Source organism: Vanacampus margaritifer, chromosome 6, assembly GCF_051991255.1.
Source record: "Vanacampus margaritifer isolate UIUO_Vmar chromosome 6, RoL_Vmar_1.0, whole genome shotgun sequence".
Taxonomy (NCBI): Eukaryota; Metazoa; Chordata; class Actinopteri; order Syngnathiformes; family Syngnathidae; genus Vanacampus; species Vanacampus margaritifer.
Genome location: NC_135437.1, coordinates 29679875 through 29702969, shown reverse-complemented (window position 1 = coordinate 29702969; position 23095 = coordinate 29679875). Strand labels below are relative to the sequence as shown.

The 23095-nt window shown below is 41.8% G+C and overlaps 4 protein-coding genes and 1 non-coding gene across 8 annotated transcripts; 2 read left to right on the top strand and 3 right to left on the bottom strand.

The window, feature by feature from the left end:
• Positions 1-1055: 1055 nt before the first annotated feature.
• Positions 1056-4709, bottom strand: LOC144053599 (uncharacterized). Its single transcript, XM_077568212.1, has 4 exons — positions 4430-4709; positions 3110-3263; positions 2814-2960; positions 1056-1379 (listed from the first exon to the last, which is right to left on the bottom strand). Exons 1-4 carry the CDS (start codon positions 4582-4584, stop codon positions 1110-1112), a joined length of 726 nt encoding a protein of 241 aa, XP_077424338.1. The 5' UTR covers positions 4585-4709; the 3' UTR covers positions 1056-1109.
• A 665-nt stretch (positions 4710-5374) lies between these two features.
• On the bottom strand, positions 5375-13565 carry acot19 (acyl-CoA thioesterase 19). 4 transcript variants are annotated; one of them, XM_077569269.1, is made up of 12 exons: positions 13359-13565; positions 12063-12229; positions 11327-11550; positions 10363-10462; positions 9753-9940; positions 9005-9174; positions 7642-7761; positions 7465-7547; positions 7294-7387; positions 6576-6725; positions 6421-6495; positions 5375-5567 (listed from the first exon to the last, which is right to left on the bottom strand). In XM_077569269.1, exons 3-12 carry the CDS (start codon positions 11520-11522, stop codon positions 5412-5414), a joined length of 1332 nt encoding a protein of 443 aa, XP_077425395.1. In that variant the 5' UTR covers positions 11523-11550; positions 12063-12229; positions 13359-13565; the 3' UTR covers positions 5375-5411. The 4 variants fall into 4 exon arrangements, with proteins under 4 accessions (XP_077425395.1, XP_077425397.1, XP_077425396.1 ...); XM_077569271.1 differs by having other exon boundaries at positions 6632-6725; positions 13359-13563; XM_077569270.1 differs by having other exon boundaries at positions 6421-6562; positions 6645-6725; positions 13359-13562.
• A 1671-nt stretch (positions 13566-15236) lies between these two features.
• Positions 15237-16682, bottom strand: kbtbd13b (kelch repeat and BTB domain containing 13b). Its single transcript, XM_077569068.1, has one exon. The coding sequence runs from the start codon at positions 16680-16682 to the stop codon at positions 15237-15239; it is 1446 nt and encodes a 481-aa protein (XP_077425194.1).
• Positions 16683-17501: 819 nt separating this feature from the next.
• On the top strand, positions 17502-17575 carry trnan-guu (transfer RNA asparagine (anticodon GUU)). The gene has a single exon. It is a non-coding gene; the product is annotated as a tRNA-Asn (tRNA).
• Positions 17576-18768: 1193 nt separating this feature from the next.
• Positions 18769-22636, top strand: LOC144054253 (serine/threonine-protein kinase pim-3-like). The gene is made up of 6 exons (XM_077569512.1): positions 18769-19078; positions 19254-19363; positions 20551-20601; positions 20957-21320; positions 21506-21682; positions 21824-22636. The coding sequence occupies exons 1-6, from the start codon at positions 19009-19011 to the stop codon at positions 21994-21996; spliced, it is 945 nt and encodes a 314-aa protein (XP_077425638.1). The 5' UTR covers positions 18769-19008; the 3' UTR covers positions 21997-22636.
• The last annotated feature ends 459 nt before the right edge of the window (positions 22637-23095 follow it).

The following is a 23095-nucleotide window of genomic DNA, read 5'->3' as shown; positions in this document are numbered from 1 at the left end:
CCCCCTGCTGGATGTAGCAGTCAAACCCGTTCACACCTTTGGTTTTATTACCGCAACATTGGCACGTCATCAAACGAGCACGTCATCAAACGAGCACAATTTAATGACGCCACTAGAACTACAAGCACGCAGTTGAAATGGGAAACAGTTAAATATCCATTCAGTGTTTAACTAAATGGATTAAAAAGGAAATTGGAATGATTATTAAAATGCTATTTTATAGGTTTAAAAACACGTTCGATTCGATGTAGGAAATGTGTTATAAATTAAATGGAAAAAAAGGGTGACAAACGATCTTTTGACTGCCGCGCTACAATCCTCCACTCGTACCCTCAGATTTTCAAACACGTTGCTCCTCCAAGTCCCCAGGATCATGAGGCTCTCCACCATGGGGGACCGAGCTTTTTGCGCAGCAGCACCGCGACTCCCAACACAGTTGAGGACCACCGACAGCCTGGACTCCTAAATCAGGCCTGAAAAACGTTTTTTTTGTTTTTGTTGTATTTTTAGAAAGGCCAATGACATTTAATTTTGGACATGATCTTAATTTTTTTTCACCCTTTGCAGCACTTTGCCATTATGCTGCTAAAAAGTGCATTACAAATTGAATTTATTATTAAATATTAAAGCACTATTTCACAAAAATGTTACTGGATTTGCAACATTTAACTAGTTAAAAATAAAATGTAAATTGGATGTTTTTGCTAAAATAATATTTTCAAACTATGTAAATAGTTTGAAAAATGTGAACAGTTGGTCATTTATAAATTTAATTAAATTGTAAGTAAATTTAAAATTAACTAAATTAAATATAATTAACTAAAATACAGGTTCAGTAATTGCAACTTTAGCAAATTGGTTTAGTAGGCCTATATGAAATTACAAATTTCATTTAAATAAATAAAATTTAGAATTACGTAAAAAAGGAAAAGATGAAGCAAAATACATTTAATGGTAGTAAATGATACAATTTTTATTTTATTTTTATTTATTTTTTTAAACGTGAATGAAATATTTGCTGCCGCTTTGTACATGTAAAAGAAGGACATTGACCGTTTGCACTTTGAAATGTTCTGTATTATATACATTTTTTTCTTCTTTTTCCCCAATCAAAGCGGTTTGATGAGTACGGCGTAGGGCCGGATGGCTTTCTCCACCAGGTCCTGCTCCTGGTCTATCGTCAGGCCCTCATGGACGGGCAGTAGCCAGTACTTGCCGCCATTGTGCTTCTCGCGGTACGCCGGGTTGACCCGGTTCTGCATGACCACGCGGTACTTCTTGCCCGTCGTTTTGGACTGGAACGTCTTGGTGTAGTCCACCGCATGCTCCAGGTACGGCGTCGAGTACACGCCGCGACCGTACTTTTGACCAGGGCCAGGCTGGCACAGGAAACAAAAAGACAACATTTAGTTAACTATCCAAACATAGAAAGCCCCCCCCCCCCCCCCCCATAAAACAAATCATGCTTAAAGCAAATTTATAGAAAAGGTCATCAACATGGCAGACTTGGAAGTAGGGATGTAACGATAGCAGCAATATCGTAAAATTGCAATATTAAAAGTGCCACAATATTGTCGTCGTCATGTCACGTTATTAAAAGCAGCGCATCCATTACAAATGTGAGGTTATTTTCCATTTGTGCAGGTCTAGCACCCTCTGGTGGTTAGTTTATTAGTGCAATATTTTAATTAGGAACGTTTTGACCACTTTATCACTCCTCTTAATCAGCAAGTATTTGTCAACAATGCCATCCAAAAAACAATGCCAAAGCATTACTTTGAGCCCCCCTCAGCCAAACAACATTGTGAACTACATGATGACCAGGATGCTTTGCGCCACCGAGCCAATAGAGCACATAACAGCATGGCCAAACCTACTTCTCCATCACTGTCATTGGGTACACAAACAATATTGTGGGGTTTTTTTCCTCCAATATGAGCTTTTGTTAAATTTAATTTAATGTTATTTATTCATCGTGAGTTTTCACACATTATTGTATCGCCAACCTCCCCACGATATTGTGATAATTATCGTATTGTGATATTTATTGTATTGGGATTTTTGGATATTGTTACATCCCTACTTGGAAGTGCATAGACATGATAATGCTAATAGCTTAATAAGCTAATGCTAATTGTTTGTTTTTTACACACACACAAACAATCAAAATTAAGCAAACTTAAAAGGTCATCTCGATGAAAATGAGGGAAGATTACAAGTAACAATAGCCGTTTTAAGATTGACCCTTGGAATTTAATCATTCTAAATGATTAAAATTCCGAAATTGTTACTACTACTATATATTACTAAATTGTTTTTTGTTTTTTTAATTATCCAAACATAGAAAGACCCCAAAAATAAAAACTTGTAGAAAAGGTCCTGAAAATGGCTGAATTTTAAGTGCATACACATGCTAATGCTAATAGCTTAGCATGCTAATGCTAATAGCTTCTTCTTCTTTTTTTTTTACACACAATCAAAATTAAGCAAACTTCAAAGGTCATCTTGATGACCTTTGGACTTCAAGAATTTACAGTACTATTTTTACTTCACTGTGGACCGTTTTGCCGACATTTGGGAATGCCAGGAATGAAATTTTGATTACTTTACACGGCCAACACAAAAACATTCACATTAAAGCTGACAATGTACAGTTTAATATCAACATGTAACATTTTCTATAAATCTGCCAGTGTTTCCATTTTCAAATGATTACTTCTACAAAACCCTAGAAAATCACCATGTCCCATCACCGCTGAGCTGTTTTTCCGAGCATGCCCACCGGGTAAAGTTGATTTCAAGCTTGAGCACACCTGGTAATTGGCGACGATGATGGCCCTGGCTCCGTTCTTGGAGGTGCCGTGGTAGCTGACGGGCCATTCTCCGGGTTTGGAGAATGTGGTGGTGCCGTGGCCGCGCTGGCCCAGCCACACGTTCCCATCCGGGTATTTGTCCCGAACCTGGAGCGCCCAGAAAACACAAAGGCAAGAGGAACTTCCACTCCGATCCTTTGGGTGGCAGCAATTTGTGTGCGTCTCAGGCCAGCTCAGCCCCAATGCAAGTGGACCGTGACGTCCAAAAAGTGCGAGTGTCGCGTGCGAGTGCGGACCTTAAGAGCAAAGCGCAGCCATCCGCACGGCCTGCGGTAGACTTCGCCTCCTCGGTAGAAGGTGCACGTGTCCTTCAGGTTGCTAAAGTCAAAGTCGTACTGGCTGTCGAAGAACTCGTCCTCGTCGATCACCAGGCCTTCGTCGCCTGCGCCGCTGCACGCATTCAACATGTCAGTGGACGACGGCTATGCGTAGGCCTCATTATTTTACTTGACACACTGAATCAGCACTCAAATTTAAAAACACTTTCACTGATAGTGGTTAATACAGTGGGGAGCTATTAAAGCTTTTTTAGACTTTTAAAACGTTTTCTTCTACACAGAAATGAATCTTTTTGCCACTCCCGTGGCGTGTAGTCTTGACATACACTGCCATCTAGTGGCCAACGTTTGTAAGTGCAAAAAATAGCCCGACAACAAGACGGCCGACAGAAGTTCAAATGTGACGTGCAAGGAAGGAATATCCCTTGCGGGTAAAAAATATATCGAGGCATCAAGCAACAACTAAAGAGTATTATAATTGTTAAAATATCCAAGTATTGATTTTGTAGTTTGAGGAAATTGCTATTGATAAAGAGTCCACTGGGTGTTGCTGTAACTTTGTTGCTTTTGAAAATACTTCATCTGCAGTCATTTTTTTTGCTTTAAATCATCATTTAAGTTTAATTCTAGCAATATTTGATGGATTTCAATCCTCATTTAAGAGTAAGTTACGTTAAGTCAAGTGCAGAACATGCTAGCAAAGCCGACAGGATAGTTGACCGTGTACCATTTGACTCAAGTGGGATGATGAAAAAATGGAATTACTATCTGTGCTTTGTAAAACGTTCATTTTTCTTTGGGTACAGTAAATGTTTTTGCAATGCATGTAGTAGTTTTGAAATATGTGAAAAAAAATATCTGAACACAATGATAAAAATCTAACATTTATTTTTTTTTTTTTACAATTTCATCAGTTGCCAATGCACGTTGTCCACCCTAGTGGACATGTCATTAACTCATGGTGCATGTTTATTTTTTTTCATGCCCTAAAGAGTAATAAAAAAAAATTGAGGGGGAAAAAAATCCAGTTGTAGGTTATAATTTGTGCATTAAAGACTATATTTTATATATTTTTTAAATGCTTCGCTCAACTTCAAGTCCTAATGACACTTAGGTCAGCTTTAAAAGACAAGATTGGATTTTTTTCTTTTTTTACAAAGTCAAAACGATTAGCCCATGATGGACGTGGCCAGTTGAAGAGAAAAGCGCAGGGTGCAGCAGGTCTCCCACTAATCGCAACAACTATTTGAAGCGTTTTGTATTTGTTTGTGAATGTACCTGTGACCCATGGCTGCCGACACGAAGCCCTTCACCGACATGGGCAGGGCGGCGGCCAGCCGCGGGCCATGCCCGGACAGCCGAGCCTGGCAGGAGGTAACTGGAGTGTTGCACAGCACGGACAGCGCCTCCAGCCGAATGTTGCTGTCCACCATCTTGATCCCGATCTCTGCCGGACTTTCGGGTCACTTTCCCAACCGGCTTGACCTCTCACATCTACTGGCTCTTATAGATTCTCAAAGATGCATATGTAAGTGTGTGTGTGTGCGTGTGTGTGTGTGTCCATGCAGATGACGAGCTCTCATTAACTAACCAGGAAAACCTGAAAGGGGGCCGGACGTTCACATGTGACCTTTTGTGTTAATCCAGATCCAATCCAAATTCTTTTTTTTATCGATTGTGAAGTTAAACTTTAGTAACCTCCCCCCCTGCATCCAATGCAATAAAATCTTTAAATAATACAGAGGCTTCTGGGGATGAATACAAAAATTACATAAACTTTATATATATATATTAAAAAATAAATACCACAATTTAAAACGGGATTAAAAAATTCAAATGAATATAAAGATAAATCTTAAAATAAACAAAAAATACATATATAAATAGAATTAAATTGAGTATATTTAGCTTAAGTTTGCAACAGCAGAGCCCCTAACAAGACACGCTTAGGACCGCCCCCCTCATTTGAATAACATTTCGACCGGACGGAGCGTCTGCAGCATGAAATAAATAACTCTGAGCAGAGCATTTTTATTTATTAAATGATATTGAATCATATTTATATATGTATTTTTGTATTTATTTTGATTTAATTTTATATTGATTTATATATATATATATATATATATATAGCCCCCTGATGCATATATTAATATGCATATATATATACACATACATACAAACATTTCCATTTATATCATTTTTTGAAATAAAATTTTTGAATTATACTTTTGATATCCGTTTTTATTTTCACTTTTATTCATTTATTTATTTTGAAATTATTTTTTGGGGTCCTCCACATCCGTGTTGTGTCTTCAGGCGTACAAATGGCGACGCAGGAAGTCCAAGGTTTTCTTCCAGGCGTCTTCCTGAGCGAGTGAATGCGCCGCACACTCGCCCCCCCACAAAGCCATGACTGCAAACACACAACAACACTCCACAATTACAAAGTACTATAAATGTCTGAAATATGTCTCACGCAGTACAGCGAGACCTCCCCCAAGGCCTCTCTATCACCTTTGTAAAGTGTCGGACTACCGGTTCTTCCTGATTCATGAAGGACGACAAATTTTGATTTCGGAAAGAGGGGGACCAAAACATCAAGCGGGAAAAGACAAGGATTATGGATTAGGATGTGAACCAAGACATGAGCCAGGACATCAACCAAGTCATGGTCTGACTCGAGAACCACAAACCGACGCAAGGCATGAACCAGGACATAAACCATGATACTGGCGCATCAGGAACAGACACAAGAACCAATACATGGACAACAAAAACAACATGAACCAAATAAAGGAGCATGACATGAACCAGGACATGTACAGTTGACCTGGACAAAGACCAGGGTAAGAACAAAATACATGGACTAGGACATTAACTAATTCATGGATCAGGCATGTAAAGAAGACATGAACCAGGACTAGGACAAGACATAAAGAAAGACTTAGACCAGGACTGCGACATGGACCAGAACATGTAGGGAAGACATGAACCAAGGCATAAATCAAGATGTGGACCACAACCAGGACATGAACAAGAGGCCGGGACAGGAATTAGCAAATGAAACAAGATATGGACCAGGACATGTACAGAAGAAAATTGACCAAGACGTAATCCAAGACATTGAACAGGACATAAATCAGAACATGAACCAGAAAACAAAGACATGAACCCCGACATTGACCAATAAATGAAACAAGACATGGACATGAACAAAGACATCACACCAAGTGATGGACCAGGACCAGAACACAACCCCAACTTACACTTGTCTCGACTGCCTGCAGATCGAAATGCGCTGGCTCTGGTGTGTGGCGAGTACGGAGGCTCCAGCAAGTGTCCTGTGTTGGGGTAAGACAGGACGGTCAGCAGGTGGACATTTCCCGCACGCTCCATCATCTCCTTCATCTGGGACACAAACCGGTTGTTTTTCCATGTTAACAAGCACAATATTGATTTGGAATCCCATTACTGAACTTGTGCTCCTCACATCTTCGGCGGACTCGCTGGCGGGCCAGTTCTGGTCATCCTCGCCTGCAACCACCAAGAGAGGACACTGCACACGTCCCATCTAACAAAACAGAAACACATTCAATACCAGGATATGGATCAGGACATTGAACAGAATCAGGACATAGATTGATACGGATCAGGATCAAGGCATGGACAGAAAAGAACCATGATCAGGACCAGTGCCAAGACATGGACGAGGACCAGAACCCGGTCAGAGAACAGAAAATGGACATGGAACAGGACATAGACCAGAGATTTAAAAAAAAAAAAAAAAAAACTTGGACGAGAACCAAGGAAAGGGCCTGGTCATGGCCCAAGACATGAACCACGACCAGGACATAGACTTGACTATGACATAGCACAGGACATGGACCAGAACCAAGACACGTACCAGGGCCGAGACATAAACCAAGTTGATGACATGGACCAGAACTAGGACATGGGCCAGGAAAGGAACAAAGGAACAGGAGAAGGACATACAACAATCAAGACATGGCTGTGGACCAGAACCATGACATGAACCAAAACAGAGAACAAGGACAGGGAGCAGGACTATGGAATGGACCACGTAGGCTGGCTCATGCTTTGGACCAGGATATGGACCAAAAGCAGAACTAGGAACTCACGTCCACTTTGAAGGCGGGGTCAGTTGGGATCGGCAGCAGCAAGTTCCGCATGATGGCCTGGTTCTTGTCGTTCAGTTGAATCTTGTGCCCGTTCCTAATTGGACGACAACCATTAGGAGTGAGATCTCGTCTTCGCAAGAAAATGGCGGAAGTTACGATGGCGAATGTTACTTGTCAAAGTAAGACAAAATGTCCGCCATCGTTCCTTCTGCGGGCTGCACGTGACTTCCACTGATGACCACCGCACATGTGGGCTGTAACACACATACATACAAATGTGCATGTATGCACACAAAATACAACTACACACACACAGTGTAATCTGGTGTGATGTCATCTGTGCACAACCTTGACGATGTGTGAGTAGGCGGCCATCTTGAGCGTAACGCTGACTCCAAAGGAGAGACCCACCATGGCCACCCGATGGGCCAGCACCGCAGGGTGCTGCTGCAGGAACGTGAAGGCCCTCTGTGTGCGCATACAATGTGATGTCATCAGTTGCCACGGTAACACAAACACTAGCTTATTGCCACAGAGCATGTCATGTGAATCCATTTATCAACAACATAACATAATGCTATGCTGTTGTTAGCTTGTTAGCAAAAGTGCTAATATTATGCCACTAATGTGAGGCTTAGGTCCAGGACCAGGATCAGGATCTGGACCGGGTCCACGACATGGACAATAATTGGAACCTCAAATGGAAGGAAAGACACGAATGTTATACTGTTGTTAGCTCGTTCAGTATGCTATTTATGTGAAACCTACTGTAGGTCCATGACATTCAACAAAACCAGGACATAGATGGACCAGGAACTAGCATATGGAACGGAACAATGACATGGATGGACCAGGGTAAAAAACTGTTACAAGACCAGGGTATGGACTAGAACCAGAACCGCGACTAAAACTTTTGTCAAACGATGCACTGTTGTTAGCTTATTTGCAAAAAAATTGTTTTGATACTACTGTGAGACTTATGTCCGGGACATGAACCACAATCAGGAACAGAACTGGGACATGGATGGATCAGGACCAGGCGCATGATTAGGACCAGGTCCAGGACATGGACCATAATATGAATCAGGACATTTATCGAACGGTATGGTGTTGTTAACTTGGATGGACAAGGTTCAAGAACAATAATCTGGACCAGGAGTAGGACCAGTTCCAAGTCATGTACGAGAACCAGACCTAAGAGATTTGTCAAACGGTGTACTGTTGTTAGCTGGTTAGCAAAATGATAACGTTATGCTACTAACATGAGACTTAAGTCTAGGACCAGAATCAGGACCAGGAACTAGAATAAGAAAGACATGGAACAGAACTGGGGCATGAATGGATCAGGACTGGTTCCAGGACATGGACCATAATCAGAACCAAGACATTTGTCGAGCAGTCTGGTGTTGTGAGTGCAATCACCAAAATGCTAATGCTATGCTACTAATAGGAGACCTACTGTAGGTCCACGAAATGTAACAGATCCATGACATGAAAGGACAAGGACCAGAACTAAAACAAGGAGTAGGAGTCAGTCCATGTACATGGCATGAACCGGAATCAGAATCGGAACTTAGACATTTGTCAAACGGATCGCTGTTGTTAGCTCATTCATTAGCATACCAATATGTTACTAATGTGAGCCCTAGGTCCGGGACATAAATCAGAACCAGCACCAGTAAGCAGAATCAGGACATGGAAGGGACTTTACCTCAAAGTAGGTGTTGTCCACCATCTTGCCGGTCTCCATGGCGATTTTGGGGGTCATGTAGTCCAGAGCCAGCGCCGCAAAGCCATGCGAGGCAAACAGCGATGCTCGGTACTCCACGAGCTGGCCCGCGCCACCCCACAGGTCCATTACGGCGGGGAATGGTCCGGGACCTGGTGACCGTTTTTGGATCATGGGTGACTGAACAGGACATTTCACCATAATGTCATCCACGCTTCGAGGTGGCAGTAGCCCAGATGACACCATTTTTGCCACCATTACTAATTCTTAACTTTGAGGTCTGTGGTATGACTGATACGAGATCTGTTTTAAGACTGACGGCTGCCCTTGGACACGGGACAAGACGTGCGTTGTGATGAGTCGAAACAGAAGTGACAAATCCAGTTCCAGAAAGTGGAAACCCTGCCACAGTTTGACTTTAGCCCCTGATGCTAGCTCGCTAACTAGCTAGCTAGCTCCCTAGGAAGTAAACGAGCGGCATGGGCGCTAGCTAACTAGCACCTGGGGCTAAAGCTAAACTGTGGCATGGTTTCTACTTTCTAGACCAGAATTTGTCACCTCTGCGAGTTAATTCGCCACTCCTACAGCCACCCTGTCCTTTCGTGTTTATTTTCAAAACATGGTCAGAGATCGTCTCCCACTTTTCTCCTGCCAAGAAGTACCCTGGCATCCATTGTTTACATCATGAATCCGCCTAGTAGTGATTTGGATTGTAGTGCCGGTACTGTACCTGCGGGCATGAAGAGGGTCGCCGTCAGTTGGTGGTCCGTGACGGGGATCCTGCGGACACCAGGCGCCATGTACCAGCGCTCCACGGGCTGGGACGCCAGCGGAACCTGATCCGTGAAGTCTGTGATGTGGTTCTGGTAGACCGAGATGATGAACTCTATGGGGGTCAGAATGTTCTTCTTCCTCATCCTGGAGATGATACATGGTTAGCCCCTTCATCGCTGCCTGTCTTTTTCCTGTATGGCTGAAACCAGGGCTGGACTTGCACAGAAAAATCAGCCCTGGCATTTTGACTTGTGCCCGGCCCGACTCCTGACCAATCCTGTCTTAAACATTGTTCTACCACTCATATTTTGACTGATGTTGGTTCCGTTTGCTGTCTATATTCAAAATGGATTAATGGACTAGTGCCTCTAAATTGTGGGCCAGTCTCTTGGGCTAAAATGGAGGATAATAATAACTAAAAAAAACGCAGCATGGGTCCCAAAAGACGCCGGCCCACTAGGCATCTGCCCTATCTTCGGAAGGTGGTACCAGAGTCGTATGTCTACGATGAGGGAGGAATTTTATGCAATCTCTGTGTAAAAGTGGCTATGAATGTGGTTGTCTACCTGAGCCCAGGTTTGCTGCCTGGAACTGGTTGGATGCTCCACAAAAGACCCATCTGCTCCACCCCGGTGTACGTCCCACCCAGGCTGGGATCCTCGGATACTGCAAAGCAAAGACCACAACTGGAAAATGTCTGTAAAAATCCTTGTAAAAACCCTGTGAGGTTCAAGGTTATTTTAGTTAACGAAACTAACAGGAAAAAAACTAACTGAAATTACATTTTATGTTTACAAAACTAAAACTATAATTATAGCAAAAATGTGCTTCATTTGAGTCTTTTTACTTAATTTAATGCATGACCCTTTTGGGATGATTTTAAATGTGATTTTAAGTAGATTTATTTTGATATGAACTGGAATAAGGACGTTTGAAAGTGTCTCACGCACAAGTGATGTCATTGAGCAGCAGCCAATAGAAAAGCACCTTCAGATGACGTCGTTCCCAATTTTTCATGTTTGACTTTTGGCTCCAGTAGCTCAGCTTGCCTGCTTTTTTATTTAAGTCATCCGAAATGGAACACTAGGTAAGAAATGCGTTACGTTTTTCATTTTACCATGGTGTTTTTTTTTTAAATATTGTCCACAGGTAAGACACACATATATATATTTTTAAAAATATATATATGTATGTATATACTAAAACTAAACATAAAAAAAATAATAAAAACTAACAGAACCACCCTGAAAACTGATTAAAACTAATTAAATTTAAAAAACAAAACGTCAAACAAAATCAAAACTAACTCAAATGAGAATTCCAAAACAACCCTGTTGAGGTCGCAGAAAAGGCCTCACAATGGCCTCGACGTAGCATAATGGTGGCATACCTTCGTCATATTCCAGTCGAGATACCAAATGTTACCCTAATATTCCTCAAACATTGTGAAAATGCTCCTACATGTTCCCGTAACATTCCCGGACCATTGATGTCATATTCCAGAAAAGCCCCCCCCCCCCCCCGACATACCGTCGAGGGAGCCTGCGGCATCCGCCAGGTAGTGAGCAAAGGCCTCCCACCCGTGTCCGTCCTCGCAGCGGTGGAAGGCGCGCAGGGTGAGCCGGCCTCCAGGGGGCGCACTCTGCACCAGGATGGCCAACTTGTCGTCCACCTGGCCTCTGGACGGACGGAGCGACAGCTGGACGCTGCGCTGCCGTCGCGACATGATGACCTCGCACACGATTAGGAAGCCTCTGGAACGCGTGGAGGAGGTTCAAGTTTGAAAAAGTTTGTCGTTCTACAAGAATGGTGGAACTTTTCTTTCTTATTTAAGTTGGAAGACTATCGTTGAAGACTTATTTTGAGATGAAAGAAGTAATACTACAAGATGAAATTCTCAGCCAATATTTAGATAACAAAAACAGCCTTGATAGCGGCTTTGAGTGTTTGAGGGACGGCTCCAGTATTCGTTTTCTCTAAACAATAAATAAAACGCTGAAGGAGCTAAATTGCGACTACACCGATTTCTGACGCCATCCCTGGAGTGTGCGTCCAGGCACTTTGCCTAAATTCCATTTTTATATTCTGACTTGATGATTAGAATCTGTTTGAAGTTTGATTACATTTTGCATCATCCTTCCAATCCTGCATTTACGTGAAACGCGCCCTAAAACAAAGGACAGCTCACAGATTTACACAAGCAAAGATAAACAAAAGCGATTAAATATGTAGTCCATAAAGTTATACAATATAAGACTCATCTTGCCTGCTTCGCTGAGTTCAATGCAGCAAGTGAACACTGAAGTTGATGTTTAACAGGGAGACTGAAGTTCACTTTTATTGTGAAGGGTCAGAGTGCTCAAAGGTGAGTGCAGTCACGTGGCTTCATCCATTTGTTGGTTTTGTCCTGGAATGTTACTTGCAATCGTTTTGCTGTAAAAAAAATGTTGATTTAAATACAATGAATGTATTCATTTTTAATTAGTTCATTGATGTTGATGTTATTTATGCTATGTCAGATTTATGTTATTTAATAAAAAAATGTTTGTTTTTTTGTGTGACAGTGTGTAGAACTTAGTGCCATCTAGAGGTAAACTAACAGAATGCAACGACCTAAGTTTGAAAGATACACTCTAAAAACAGTTGGGTCAAAAATAACAACTATGGGTCAAAAATGTACCGATCCTCTACTTGGGTCAATTTGACCCAACTTTGAGTAAATAAATGGGACTTTAAGGGTAAAAACAACTCCTAAATATTGGTCAGATCCTTTACTTGGGCCAAAATATGGGGTCATTTTGTGTAAAGCAACCCAGACAATTGGGTCAAATTGACCCATAAAGTGGATCGGTCCATTTTTTTGAAATACATAATTGGGTTACTTTTGACCCAACTGTTTTGAGAGTGTAATTATGCATTTTGAAGCATGCGCACTACGGTGCCTCAGAGAGACCCCACTTCGCAAGCCTGCCACTGAGATTCACAAAGTTCTTTGGAAATCCGGAGCAGATAGATGACGGCGAAACAAGTCAGCCTTCTGTGAGGCACAATGTGAATAATGAGCGATTACTCGACCTACGATTATATTTTTAAAAAAATGTACGTTTAGTGTTTTCACAGTTTTTTTTTTTAAATAAAACAATGGAAAATTTGAAAAATTCTACATAATGTCCCTTTAAACTAACAATTTTAAATTAAAACCCAAACTATTGTAAAACGATTTAATTAAATCATTGCTTAATTAATTTTGAATTATTCAATTGAAAATACATTAATTTATGGAGGAAAGCAAGCTATTTTTCATGAAATGCAAAAAAAAAACAAAAATAATAATTAGTGAATTAATTACAACTACTTTTGAATACTAAATATTACAGTATATTATTATTACAATATATTATTATTAATCCAACAATCTAAGATGTGAGTTGAGTAGCATCCAGGGCTACTTGTGTGAGTTTGAAAAAGTTGCCCTGGAGTGCAAAACTTGTCCACAGCCTGACTTGTTTTGTTTTTACGCTAACTTCCGCTAATGGCGCATGCGTCACGCGACCAGACTTACCGGAAGCACAAAGAGCTGTATAGTGGTCTTCGCTTCGTGTTCTTCTTTGTCGGTCAACCAGCTCAAACCACCAGACACGACCGCGACACTTTGTGGACTTCTCGAAGACGCCGCGCTTGGAACTTCCCACTCGTGTGTCAGTCTGTCCAATGTTTGTCTGTCTGTTTCCAGTCTCCGCCCACAACATTTCGCCGTACAAGTCGACACTGACCACGGAGCAGTCCGTGAACACATTTCATATATAATACAGTAAGTGACACGGACACTAGATGGCGGCAGAGAGACGTCATTGGCTCCAAAAAGGTTTTTTGTTTTGTTTTTATTCAGGATGTCAAATTCAAACAATTAACTTAAGGCACACATTGCCATGGAACATTGCACATTTGAAACAGAATCAAGAAATAAAACAGAAAATAAAAATAAAGGAAAAGAGAAAATAATATAAAACAAAAATATATTGCGAGGATCTCATTTCAGAAGCAAAACGGTCCACAAAAAAAAAAAGCGTCTTCACATCCAAAAAGCAAGTTGTTCCAATTCCGAGCTTTCTTTCGGTTTTTGCAACCCAGAAAACTCAATCTGCGACTGACTGATGACCAACCCAGCGATTAAGATTAAGATTCACTGATTGTCACACCCACCTAATATGGAGGTAAATATGGTGCAAAACTAACTTGTAAAAAAAAGTCTAAATTTGTATCTGTAAAAGTCGTGATTTGTACCTGTAAAAAAAAATGTGTACCTGTAAAAAAAAAATTGTATCTGTAATAAAAATGTGTACCTGTAAAAAAAAAAATTGTATCTGTAATAAAAATTTGTACCTGTAAAAAAAAATGTGTATGTGTAAAAAAAAATTGTATCTGTAAAAACAAATTTGTACCTGTAAAAGTCATGATTTGTACCTGTACAAAAAAAATGTGTACCTGTAAAAAAAAAAAAAATTGTATCTGTAATAAAAATTTGTACCTGTAAAAAAAATGTGTATGTGTAAAAAAAAAAAAAATGTATCTGTAATAAAAATTTGTACCTGTAAAAGTCATGATTTCTACCTGTACAAAAAAAATGTGTACCTGTAAAAAAAAAAAAAATTGTATCTGTAATAAAAATTTGTACCTGTAAAAAAAATTGTATCTGTAAAAACAAATTTGTACCTGTAAAAGCCATGATTTGTACCTGTACAAAAAAATGTGTACCTGTACTGAAAGTATAAATTTGTATCTGTAAAAGTTGTGATTTGTACTTGTGATTAGTTTTGCACCATATTTACCTCCATAACCGAAGTGGGGCAAATTTCATTCTCCGCATTTGACCAATCCCCTGAAAGAGCGGTGAGCAGCAGCAGGAGCTGCGCTCAGGAATCATTTGGTGATTTAACCCCCCAATTCCAACCCTTAATGCTGAGTGTCAAGCAGGGAGGCAAATGAGTCCCACTTTTAGTCTTTGGTGTGACCCGGCTAGGGATTGAACCCACAGCCCTCAGTCTCGGGGCAGACATTCTACCACTAAGCCACTGAGCTGGTAGTGAGCAGTCAGCCTTTTGCCCCAAGTTAGCCGCTATACAGTCGTGCTAGTTTAAAAAATATAATAAAAATAGGGTTAGGGTTAGGGTTAGCACACAAACAAGCCCAAATCTTAGCTTTGGGTTTCTTTCCAGGTCTTCCTGTGGTTCATGACATACGCCAGCGGGGTGATCCTCAGATCAGACAAGAGAACAGTTGAGGGTGAAGTAAGCCATTTGGGAAAAACTGTGGCGAGTACAGAACAGGGTTCGACAAAGGACCCAGGAAGTTTGATGACATCCTGTTTGGCGTTATGGACACAACATCCTTGTGCTCCACCAATCTGTGGCATCCCATCAATCATTAAAAAACAAACCTGTCAATCATTTTTGGGTGGTATTTGGACCATTGGCAGCCTGAGCAAGAAGGTCCAGACTGATCCACTCCGTGGAAAACCTTTCATCTGGCGTCGGGGTTTCCAGCTCTTCTGGTGGACGACATACTCCAGCGTGGCGCTCCTGTTGAGCGTGAAGACCGAGTCGCTCCGAACTACGGCGGTGAAGAGCGAGCCCTTGCTGTTGGCGAAGTGTCCCGGCAGAGCGCTCCACTGGCCTGTGCTCAGGTTGTAACAGTCCATCATGCACCTGAGGAAGTCGTCCGACGGCCCGTTGCGCATCACGTACAGATTGTCCCTGTGGCCCACCACGCAGTGGCCGTAGCTCTGCCGGCGGATCAGGCTGGTTACCAGACGCCACTCGTCTGTCCTTGGGACGTACTCATGGATTTCGGTGGTCTCCATGGGTCGCCATGAGCACGCAAAAATCCTCCCTGTGGCTTTGGTGCAGGCCACGCCCGCCGCTGGTCTAGGCAGGTGTGCAGCAAACCTCCACCTGCCAGTCCCGACTTCCAATATTTCCACCGATGACATCACCGTCCGCTCATACTCTCCTCCGATGGCGTAGAGGCGGCCGTCTTGTCCCACGAGGCTGAAGTTGAAGCGCGGCTGGGTCGGACCTGCCATCTCGGTCCAGACATTCTCGTCGGCGTTGTAGCAGAAGCATGCATCAACAACGTCTTTGTAGACGCCGCGGACACCGCCGACGACGTAGAGCTTGTTGTCCAAGACCGTCACGCCCGCCATGGAGGTGCTGGCCTCCAGAGGGAGATCGGTCAGCGTTTTCCACGCGTTCCCGCTTTCATCCAGGTAGCAGACCGTCCTGGAGGCGGCGTGGACACTTCCACTCACGCCGCAGGTGACGTGGGCGCCAACGGCCGCGAAAGCGCTCGGGTTAAGCGATTCCACAAAGGAAATCAGTTCTGCCGGCAAAGTCAGCCGGACTTCAGCCTCTATGTCGACGTACATATTCCGGATGTACAACGCAGCGGCGTGGTAAAGCTCCAGCAGGCCAAAGGTGGCCGCGGTGTGGAACATAAGCAAGCAGTTATCGGAGTCAACCAGCTCCACCAGGTGCCTGGTGAGTGGCGCCGCCTGCAGGAAAGCAGCGCATTGGATGGCCTCCACGATGTCGTCGGCATCTAAAGTGGGTGCCTGGCCTCGCATGACTGCCAAGGCGATGAAGAAGCCACGAGCACGCAGACACTGGAGACGGATCTCCGCTTGGCGACACTCCCTCATCCCAGAGCGGTAGAGCGCGCCAAAGTAGTCGCAGCTCTGGACAAGGAGCTTCTTCTCCTCGGAAAAGCGAGTGTCCTCCACCACGACCGTCAGTCTGGCGGCGGCGGGACAGCAAGGCCGACCATCTCGATCAGAACCCGAGTCAACTTTGCGGTTGGTGTCTGGAGATTTGCTGCTGCGCAACGACATTGAGACAGCCTCAAGAAAATCCGAGTGGCTGGAAGCTTTCCGAACGTGCTGTTGAGCAGCCGGAGAGGAACTGCTTCACTCCGACAGGAGACTGCATTTTAAAATAGAGTCGCTAAACATAGATGACAACAACTGAGGGGAGGAGTCACATTTGCAACGCTCACGGGTCACATTGTCACCACTCTGACCAGTGGCCAATCCTTGTGTGAAAAAGGCCACATTGGACTTTTCACATCAACAGCAGTTGGGTCATTTGTAGATGAGGCCAAACAAATCAATCAATCAATAAAATGTGTATTAAAATAGTTCATTTAAATACAACAATTATGCATTATTTACAATTAATTCAAATAGTATGACAAAAATCAACAAAATAACACGTTTTACTAATATTTTGTATTTATTGTAAAATTGTTTACTTGAGCAGTTAAAGGATAATTTAGGCAAATTTTTATAGCCAATTTAATTTGAAATAATTAACCAAATATCTAATCAAAATAAAAAATTGAATTAAAAAATAATATTTAGTTTCTCCTATTTTATGGAAAAAATATGATTTAATGATAAATGAAAATGGTTCGTTACAGTATTAATGTATAATTTATTTAATTGGAAACGCTTAACTATTAATTATTTAATCAAGCAAAAAAGTACACTTGTTTTTTCAAATTAGTATTTTACGGAAAGTGTATAATGAGAATTAATGCTATTTTTTTTGTATGTATTATATTTCAATGATTAGAAATTTGTAACCAATCGTTAGATCACCTGGCATCACAGATATAAAAAGGAACGATCGAAGCCACGTTTTTCGTCAGTGTCTCCGTGGCGCAATCGGTTAGCGCGTTCGGCTGTTAACCGAAAGGTTGGTGGTTCAAGCCCACCCGGGGACGCACTTTTCATTTTGATCTTTTTTTAAAGTGTGGCATTAACACGACATTGACTGTAGTTCACAACTTTGACGTATTCAACGAAAATCATTTTTTGGAGTCTCCGGGGCGCTGCGGATCAATCAGCGTGTATCTATCTCCTGAAGCGATTCTGCTCTGACAGTTAATTTGTATCCGTTAGGAGATAACGCTAATACATTGTGTGCTTTCTTTACATTCTTTTCTGTTCTGTTTGGTGCGATAAAAATCACTTCCTGTGCTTTCCTTCGCTTCCACATTGAAAGCGCGCATCCCAAATGTTATCACCTGGAATTGGGAAAACGTGCTACAAGAGATGCCGTGCGAACGTTAATATCTGTCCTATTAACCCATTATCCCTATAAAATGACGCGTTAACCAGTCTTCATATTGAAAAATACTTGCTTTTATTAAATTCAAAGCATAATAATAATGGCCTAATATATTTCACATTTAGTGCCCTCACTGTGCTGATTGTTCTTTCTGTAAGATTACCCTTATTTTTGTAATCTTTTACTTTTGTGATCTCTGGTCACACAATTGCATATCACCCAAGCAGTGTCATCCAATATGTGTGTGTGCTCTTTCACCCACATAGCACTTTTATTCAAAGCAATGTTTTCATCATCAGGTACAAAATCAGATTAGACTTTCTTTCAGTATTCTAGCTCGTCCTTGAACTTTCAAAGACCGGATTTCTAACGAACAGAAACTAGACTTCTTGGATAAACTTAAATAAAAAAAGATAAACTAAAAAAAGAAACTTATTAACTTTCTCATTTCTGGGAAAAGATAAGAAAATATAACAAAAGGGTCAAAAGCATTACTCATCAAGTTATATTAGGTTAACATAATTACACCTACATCTACACATCTATAACTACATTCAAAACAGTTAAAATGTAAAATAAAACAGTAAAAATGTTAACAATGTCAACATTTCTTTCTTTCTTTTATTTTTTTTAAATGTCCCACGAGCGACGACTCACGTTACCGTTTTCCGGGATAACACTGCGCATAAACGAATACGTAAAAGTAGTCCGTTTTTTCCCTCGTCGACAAAAGTAAAGTATATTGTATCAACAGTCGGCGGGAGTATCGTGTGATTAACTAGCATCACGAAAACACTAATATTTTTTCATATAATGTGTTTTAAGCATGTAGGGAAAAGTCCACAATTTTGGAGCATCGCGCGCAGGCAGTGGCGGATGGATACTTGTGTTGAAAATGATGCATTAATTTGAAACTCCTCCTTTCAGGTCGCCGGGCAATGCTGCCATATGAGTGGCGCGCTTCTACACATTCGTGGCGTTTTGTTTTTATTTTGGCCGTGAGGACGACCGAGACTTCCGCAGCCGCTCGGGAGTCTTTGAGGCGTTTGTAACTCCACACACGAGAAGCTCGGCCGCGGAATAATAATGCTGCTCTCCAAACTGAACTCTAGCGTGGCGTGTAGCGTGGAGCTGCCGCCCATCAAAGCACAACAAGGTAAACAAAGTCTTTCTTACGTCACGTTACAACTTAAAAAATCGATTTATCGATATTACTTCGTGTTTGTTTTTTGTCGTCCGCGTGTAACGATACATGTTCACGGCATTTTATTTTCTAAGAGCTGTAAGGAATTGCTTTTAAATTAAACTTTTTTTTTTTTTGCGTTCCTCAGCAAAAGAGGACGTGCCGCCGTTTGAGACTGTGTACCGACTGGGTTCGGTGCTGGGCAGCGGCGGCTTCGGTACCGTCTACTCGGCCGTCCGCGTGGCGGACTGCATGCCGGTAAGACCTGCTTTTGTTTTGCTCGAAAGCACGTGGGGATGAATGGGACAAGTTGGCGCTTAGCGATACGACTTACGGTTCTGGACCTTTAAAGTAAAATATCGTCGTGGCTCAGAAGTATCCTCGTTTTAAGATGACACACTTATAGTCATGTTAAATTTTCATTGGGCAGTTGAGTACTAGTAAGAACGGTAACAATCTATATTTTTCATTATAGCGGAGCCTTAACTGTTCGACGGGTTGCATTTATTCTGAAGGAATCATTGTTTCCTGTTTGGTCATACTTTTGTAAACTTTATCAAAGCTCATTTGTTGTCATAAAGGCGCTATACAATTATTGAGCGTTTAAATGAAACATTATCAAAAGCCCCGATCAAACCTCCGTGATCACGTGCTGATGACGTAAGCGGCACTTTATGTTCCCCTGGAAAAGTTAGTTATTTGGTATGTTTCCAACAAAAGTACTCCCACAATGATGCATTTTAAAGTTTCCAATTATGCATTATTTTTAAATGGGGTGTAGAAGATACAGGCTTGACCCAAGTATTTTCCACCGAGTTGCTATAAGCGCTTCTCCAAGACCCTCAGTCACATCTCCCAAAGACTGATGTTGAAATACTAGTCATCTGGCTTCACAGCGCACTTGTGTCATATCCAAATCATGTTTCTAAAAATCGAATGAGTAACAGGACATCACATTGAACCATATTACTGGTGTCAAAATATTGCAACACTTCCATGTGTACCTGATGATCATTCGACAGACACAAATGTAAGACTGAATGTACTGGTGTTATGTTGGAATAGAAATCAATCAGGCGAATCACTTTGAAGATTAGAGCTGCTATGACTCCAGCTGACCACCAGATGTCACCGGTACGATCTATCTTATGGGGCTTTGAAACTTCGACTCTTTTTCCAAATCAATCAGCCGAAAGCCTCAAAAGCTTCACAAGGCTTCATTGTCCCATCTCTACCTAAATTCTACCAATGTGAGCAAGTAGAGAAATGAACACTTTTACCTAATTTGTCTGTTTTGATAATAAAATGGGCCCCTTGAGTACAAATGTTTGACTTCCCCTGTTTATGGATAGCAATACACATAACGAAAACAATAAGGTGTTTGACTACTGCTGGATTAGACTCTGGTTATTAGTGTTTAGCAGCTTGTCATTGTGTCCATGCAGGTGGCTGTGAAACACGTGTGCAGAGACAGGGTGACAGAGTGGGGCTCTTTGGTGAGTTTTTGTCAATTCAATTAAGAAAGGAAAAAAACAATGGTATATTAGCACTAGTGTGAATAATCCAATCAGAGAAAACGAGTTAATTGTTTTGAAAAAGTATAACGGTCGTGTGAAGTGTAAAAATATATTATAGTAAATATAACAATAGTATGAATAAAGAGTACATCAAAAGAAAAATGAGCAGAAATATGCACAAATGTTACAGAAATTAAAAGGGACAAATGAAGTAAACCAAGTGGAAAATACACCTTTAAAGTTCTATTATATTTAAGTAAATCTTTGAAATCACAGCTCAAGTGCTATTTATTTTCTATATTTTGTCTTTGGCTCCTTGTAAATATTTTGCCAGTGTGGCAGCGTGGTTCCGCTGGAGATTGTGCTCCTGGAGAAGGTGGGCGAGTCGTTTGGCGGCGTGGCGCGCCTGCTGGACTGGCGGGAGCACCCCGACGGCTGGCTGATGGTGTTGGAGCGCCCCGAATTGGGCCAGGACCTTTTTGACTACATCACGGAGCGCGGGGCGTTGGACGAGGCGGTAGCTCGCGGTTTCTTCCGCCAGGTGCTGGAGGCGGTGCGCCACTGCTACGCGTGCGGCGTGGTCCACCGCGACATCAAGGACGAGAACCTCGTGGTGGACCTGCGCACCGGCCAGCTCAAACTCATCGACTTTGGATCGGCCGCGCTGCTCCAAGATGGAATTTACACAGATTTTGATGGTGAGTTTGTGACTCACAGCGTAGATCAAAAAGGTCATTCAATTTGTTGAAGTAGCAAGAAAAGTCTTACATTTGATTGAAGGGGTATTAAAGTAGTGCTGCTTGATTTATGAAGAGTCAACTGGCTAGCATCTGAAAATTTCTGGATTGGGGTCAGTCGAGGTAAACGCCGGTTGTATGTTTAGGTACTCGAGTGTACAGCCCTCCGGAGTGGATCCGTCTCCACCGCTACCACGGCCGCTCTGCCACCGTGTGGTCTCTGGGGGTACTGCTGTACGACATGGTGTGTGGCGACATCCCCTTTGAGCACGACCACGAGATCCTCAGCAGGCGACTGTGCTTCATCCCCAGTGTCTCTACAGGTACAGACAACTTCCACTCTTACCGTCACTTAAGAAAATGTACGGCGCCGCCAGGACGTGGCCCAAATTCCATTTCCTGTTCTATACTTCACTTTACGTTTGCTCATACTTCACTTTACGTTTGCTCTCGTGGTGTGACAGAATGTCAGCAGCTGATTGACTGGTGCCTCAGCCTGGAGCCGTGCGAGCGTCCGACCCTGGAGCAGATGCTCCTGCACCCGTGGGTGACGTGTAATGGCAGCATTGAGGAGGAGGAGGAGGAGGAGGAGGAAGGGGCCGTCGCATTCCTCGCGGCATCACAGAAAAGTGTCTGACTGATCAAAAGACGAAGATTGTTCTCAGTTTTTTATTCACGTTGTAGCAATCGTGTCCGTTCCTCACGCTCGCTCAATGCAATACTTTGATTTATTTTATATATACTGTGTATGTTTGCACTTTATGCAACTATGCTTTGCACATTTATTTATAGAGAGAACATTCCACATTATTTATACACTTCATTTTTCTGAAAGTTTTTTGCTTTCATCTTTTGTTTTATTCTGGCCTTGCTGGGCTTTTTTTTGTTGTTTTTTTTACTATACTACTGAAGCGTATTGATGCTACACTAAAAAAAGTTCAACAACACTATTTATATATAACATGTTAAAGGGTAAGTCAAACGCAATATTATTCAAAATACCGTGTTACAATGAATGGGGGTGTTTTGAACATATTGAAAATAAAATGTTTGATTTTTAATTTAATTCAATTCATAATCCACAGATGCAATATAAATCAGAATGCTGTGTTTAGGCTACTGTAGAACACGTTATTGTAAATGGACTGCTTTTTTATATAGTAAGGAAATGCTTTTACTTCCCCTCTTAAGATGCGCGTTTTAGCATAATATGTAAAATATGCTTCTGTATTTTTGTTAAAACTTTTTTTCCAATTAAACCTTTTGTATAAAAGTAATTCATTGTAGTTGGATTTCTGTTTATCGGTTTTCTACAGCGTTTGGCTTCATTTGGGTGGCTGAGCTGGTGTCTATACCAGCTGATTTTGGGACTCGAGGTGGTCTACACACTGGACTGGTCATCAGCCAAACACAGCAGGGCACATATAAACAAAACATTCACACCTTTTCATCCCCAATCAAGCCAACACATTTTTGCAAGCACGGGGACTGGGGAGAACATGCAAATGCCCACAGAAAGACCAGAATTGTTATTCAAACCCACAACCTGGACTGTGAGGCAGACCTGCTAACCATTAGGACAGAGTCTGATTTCTGGATTTTCTCATTGAATATACAGGATGGACTGAAATTTACTACCAGTACATTTAAAAAGAAAAAAAGTGCATTTAGACGTATGTATTATATTTGAATTACTAAACATTGTTCATAAAAGTAAAAGTTGACCGTGGGTACAT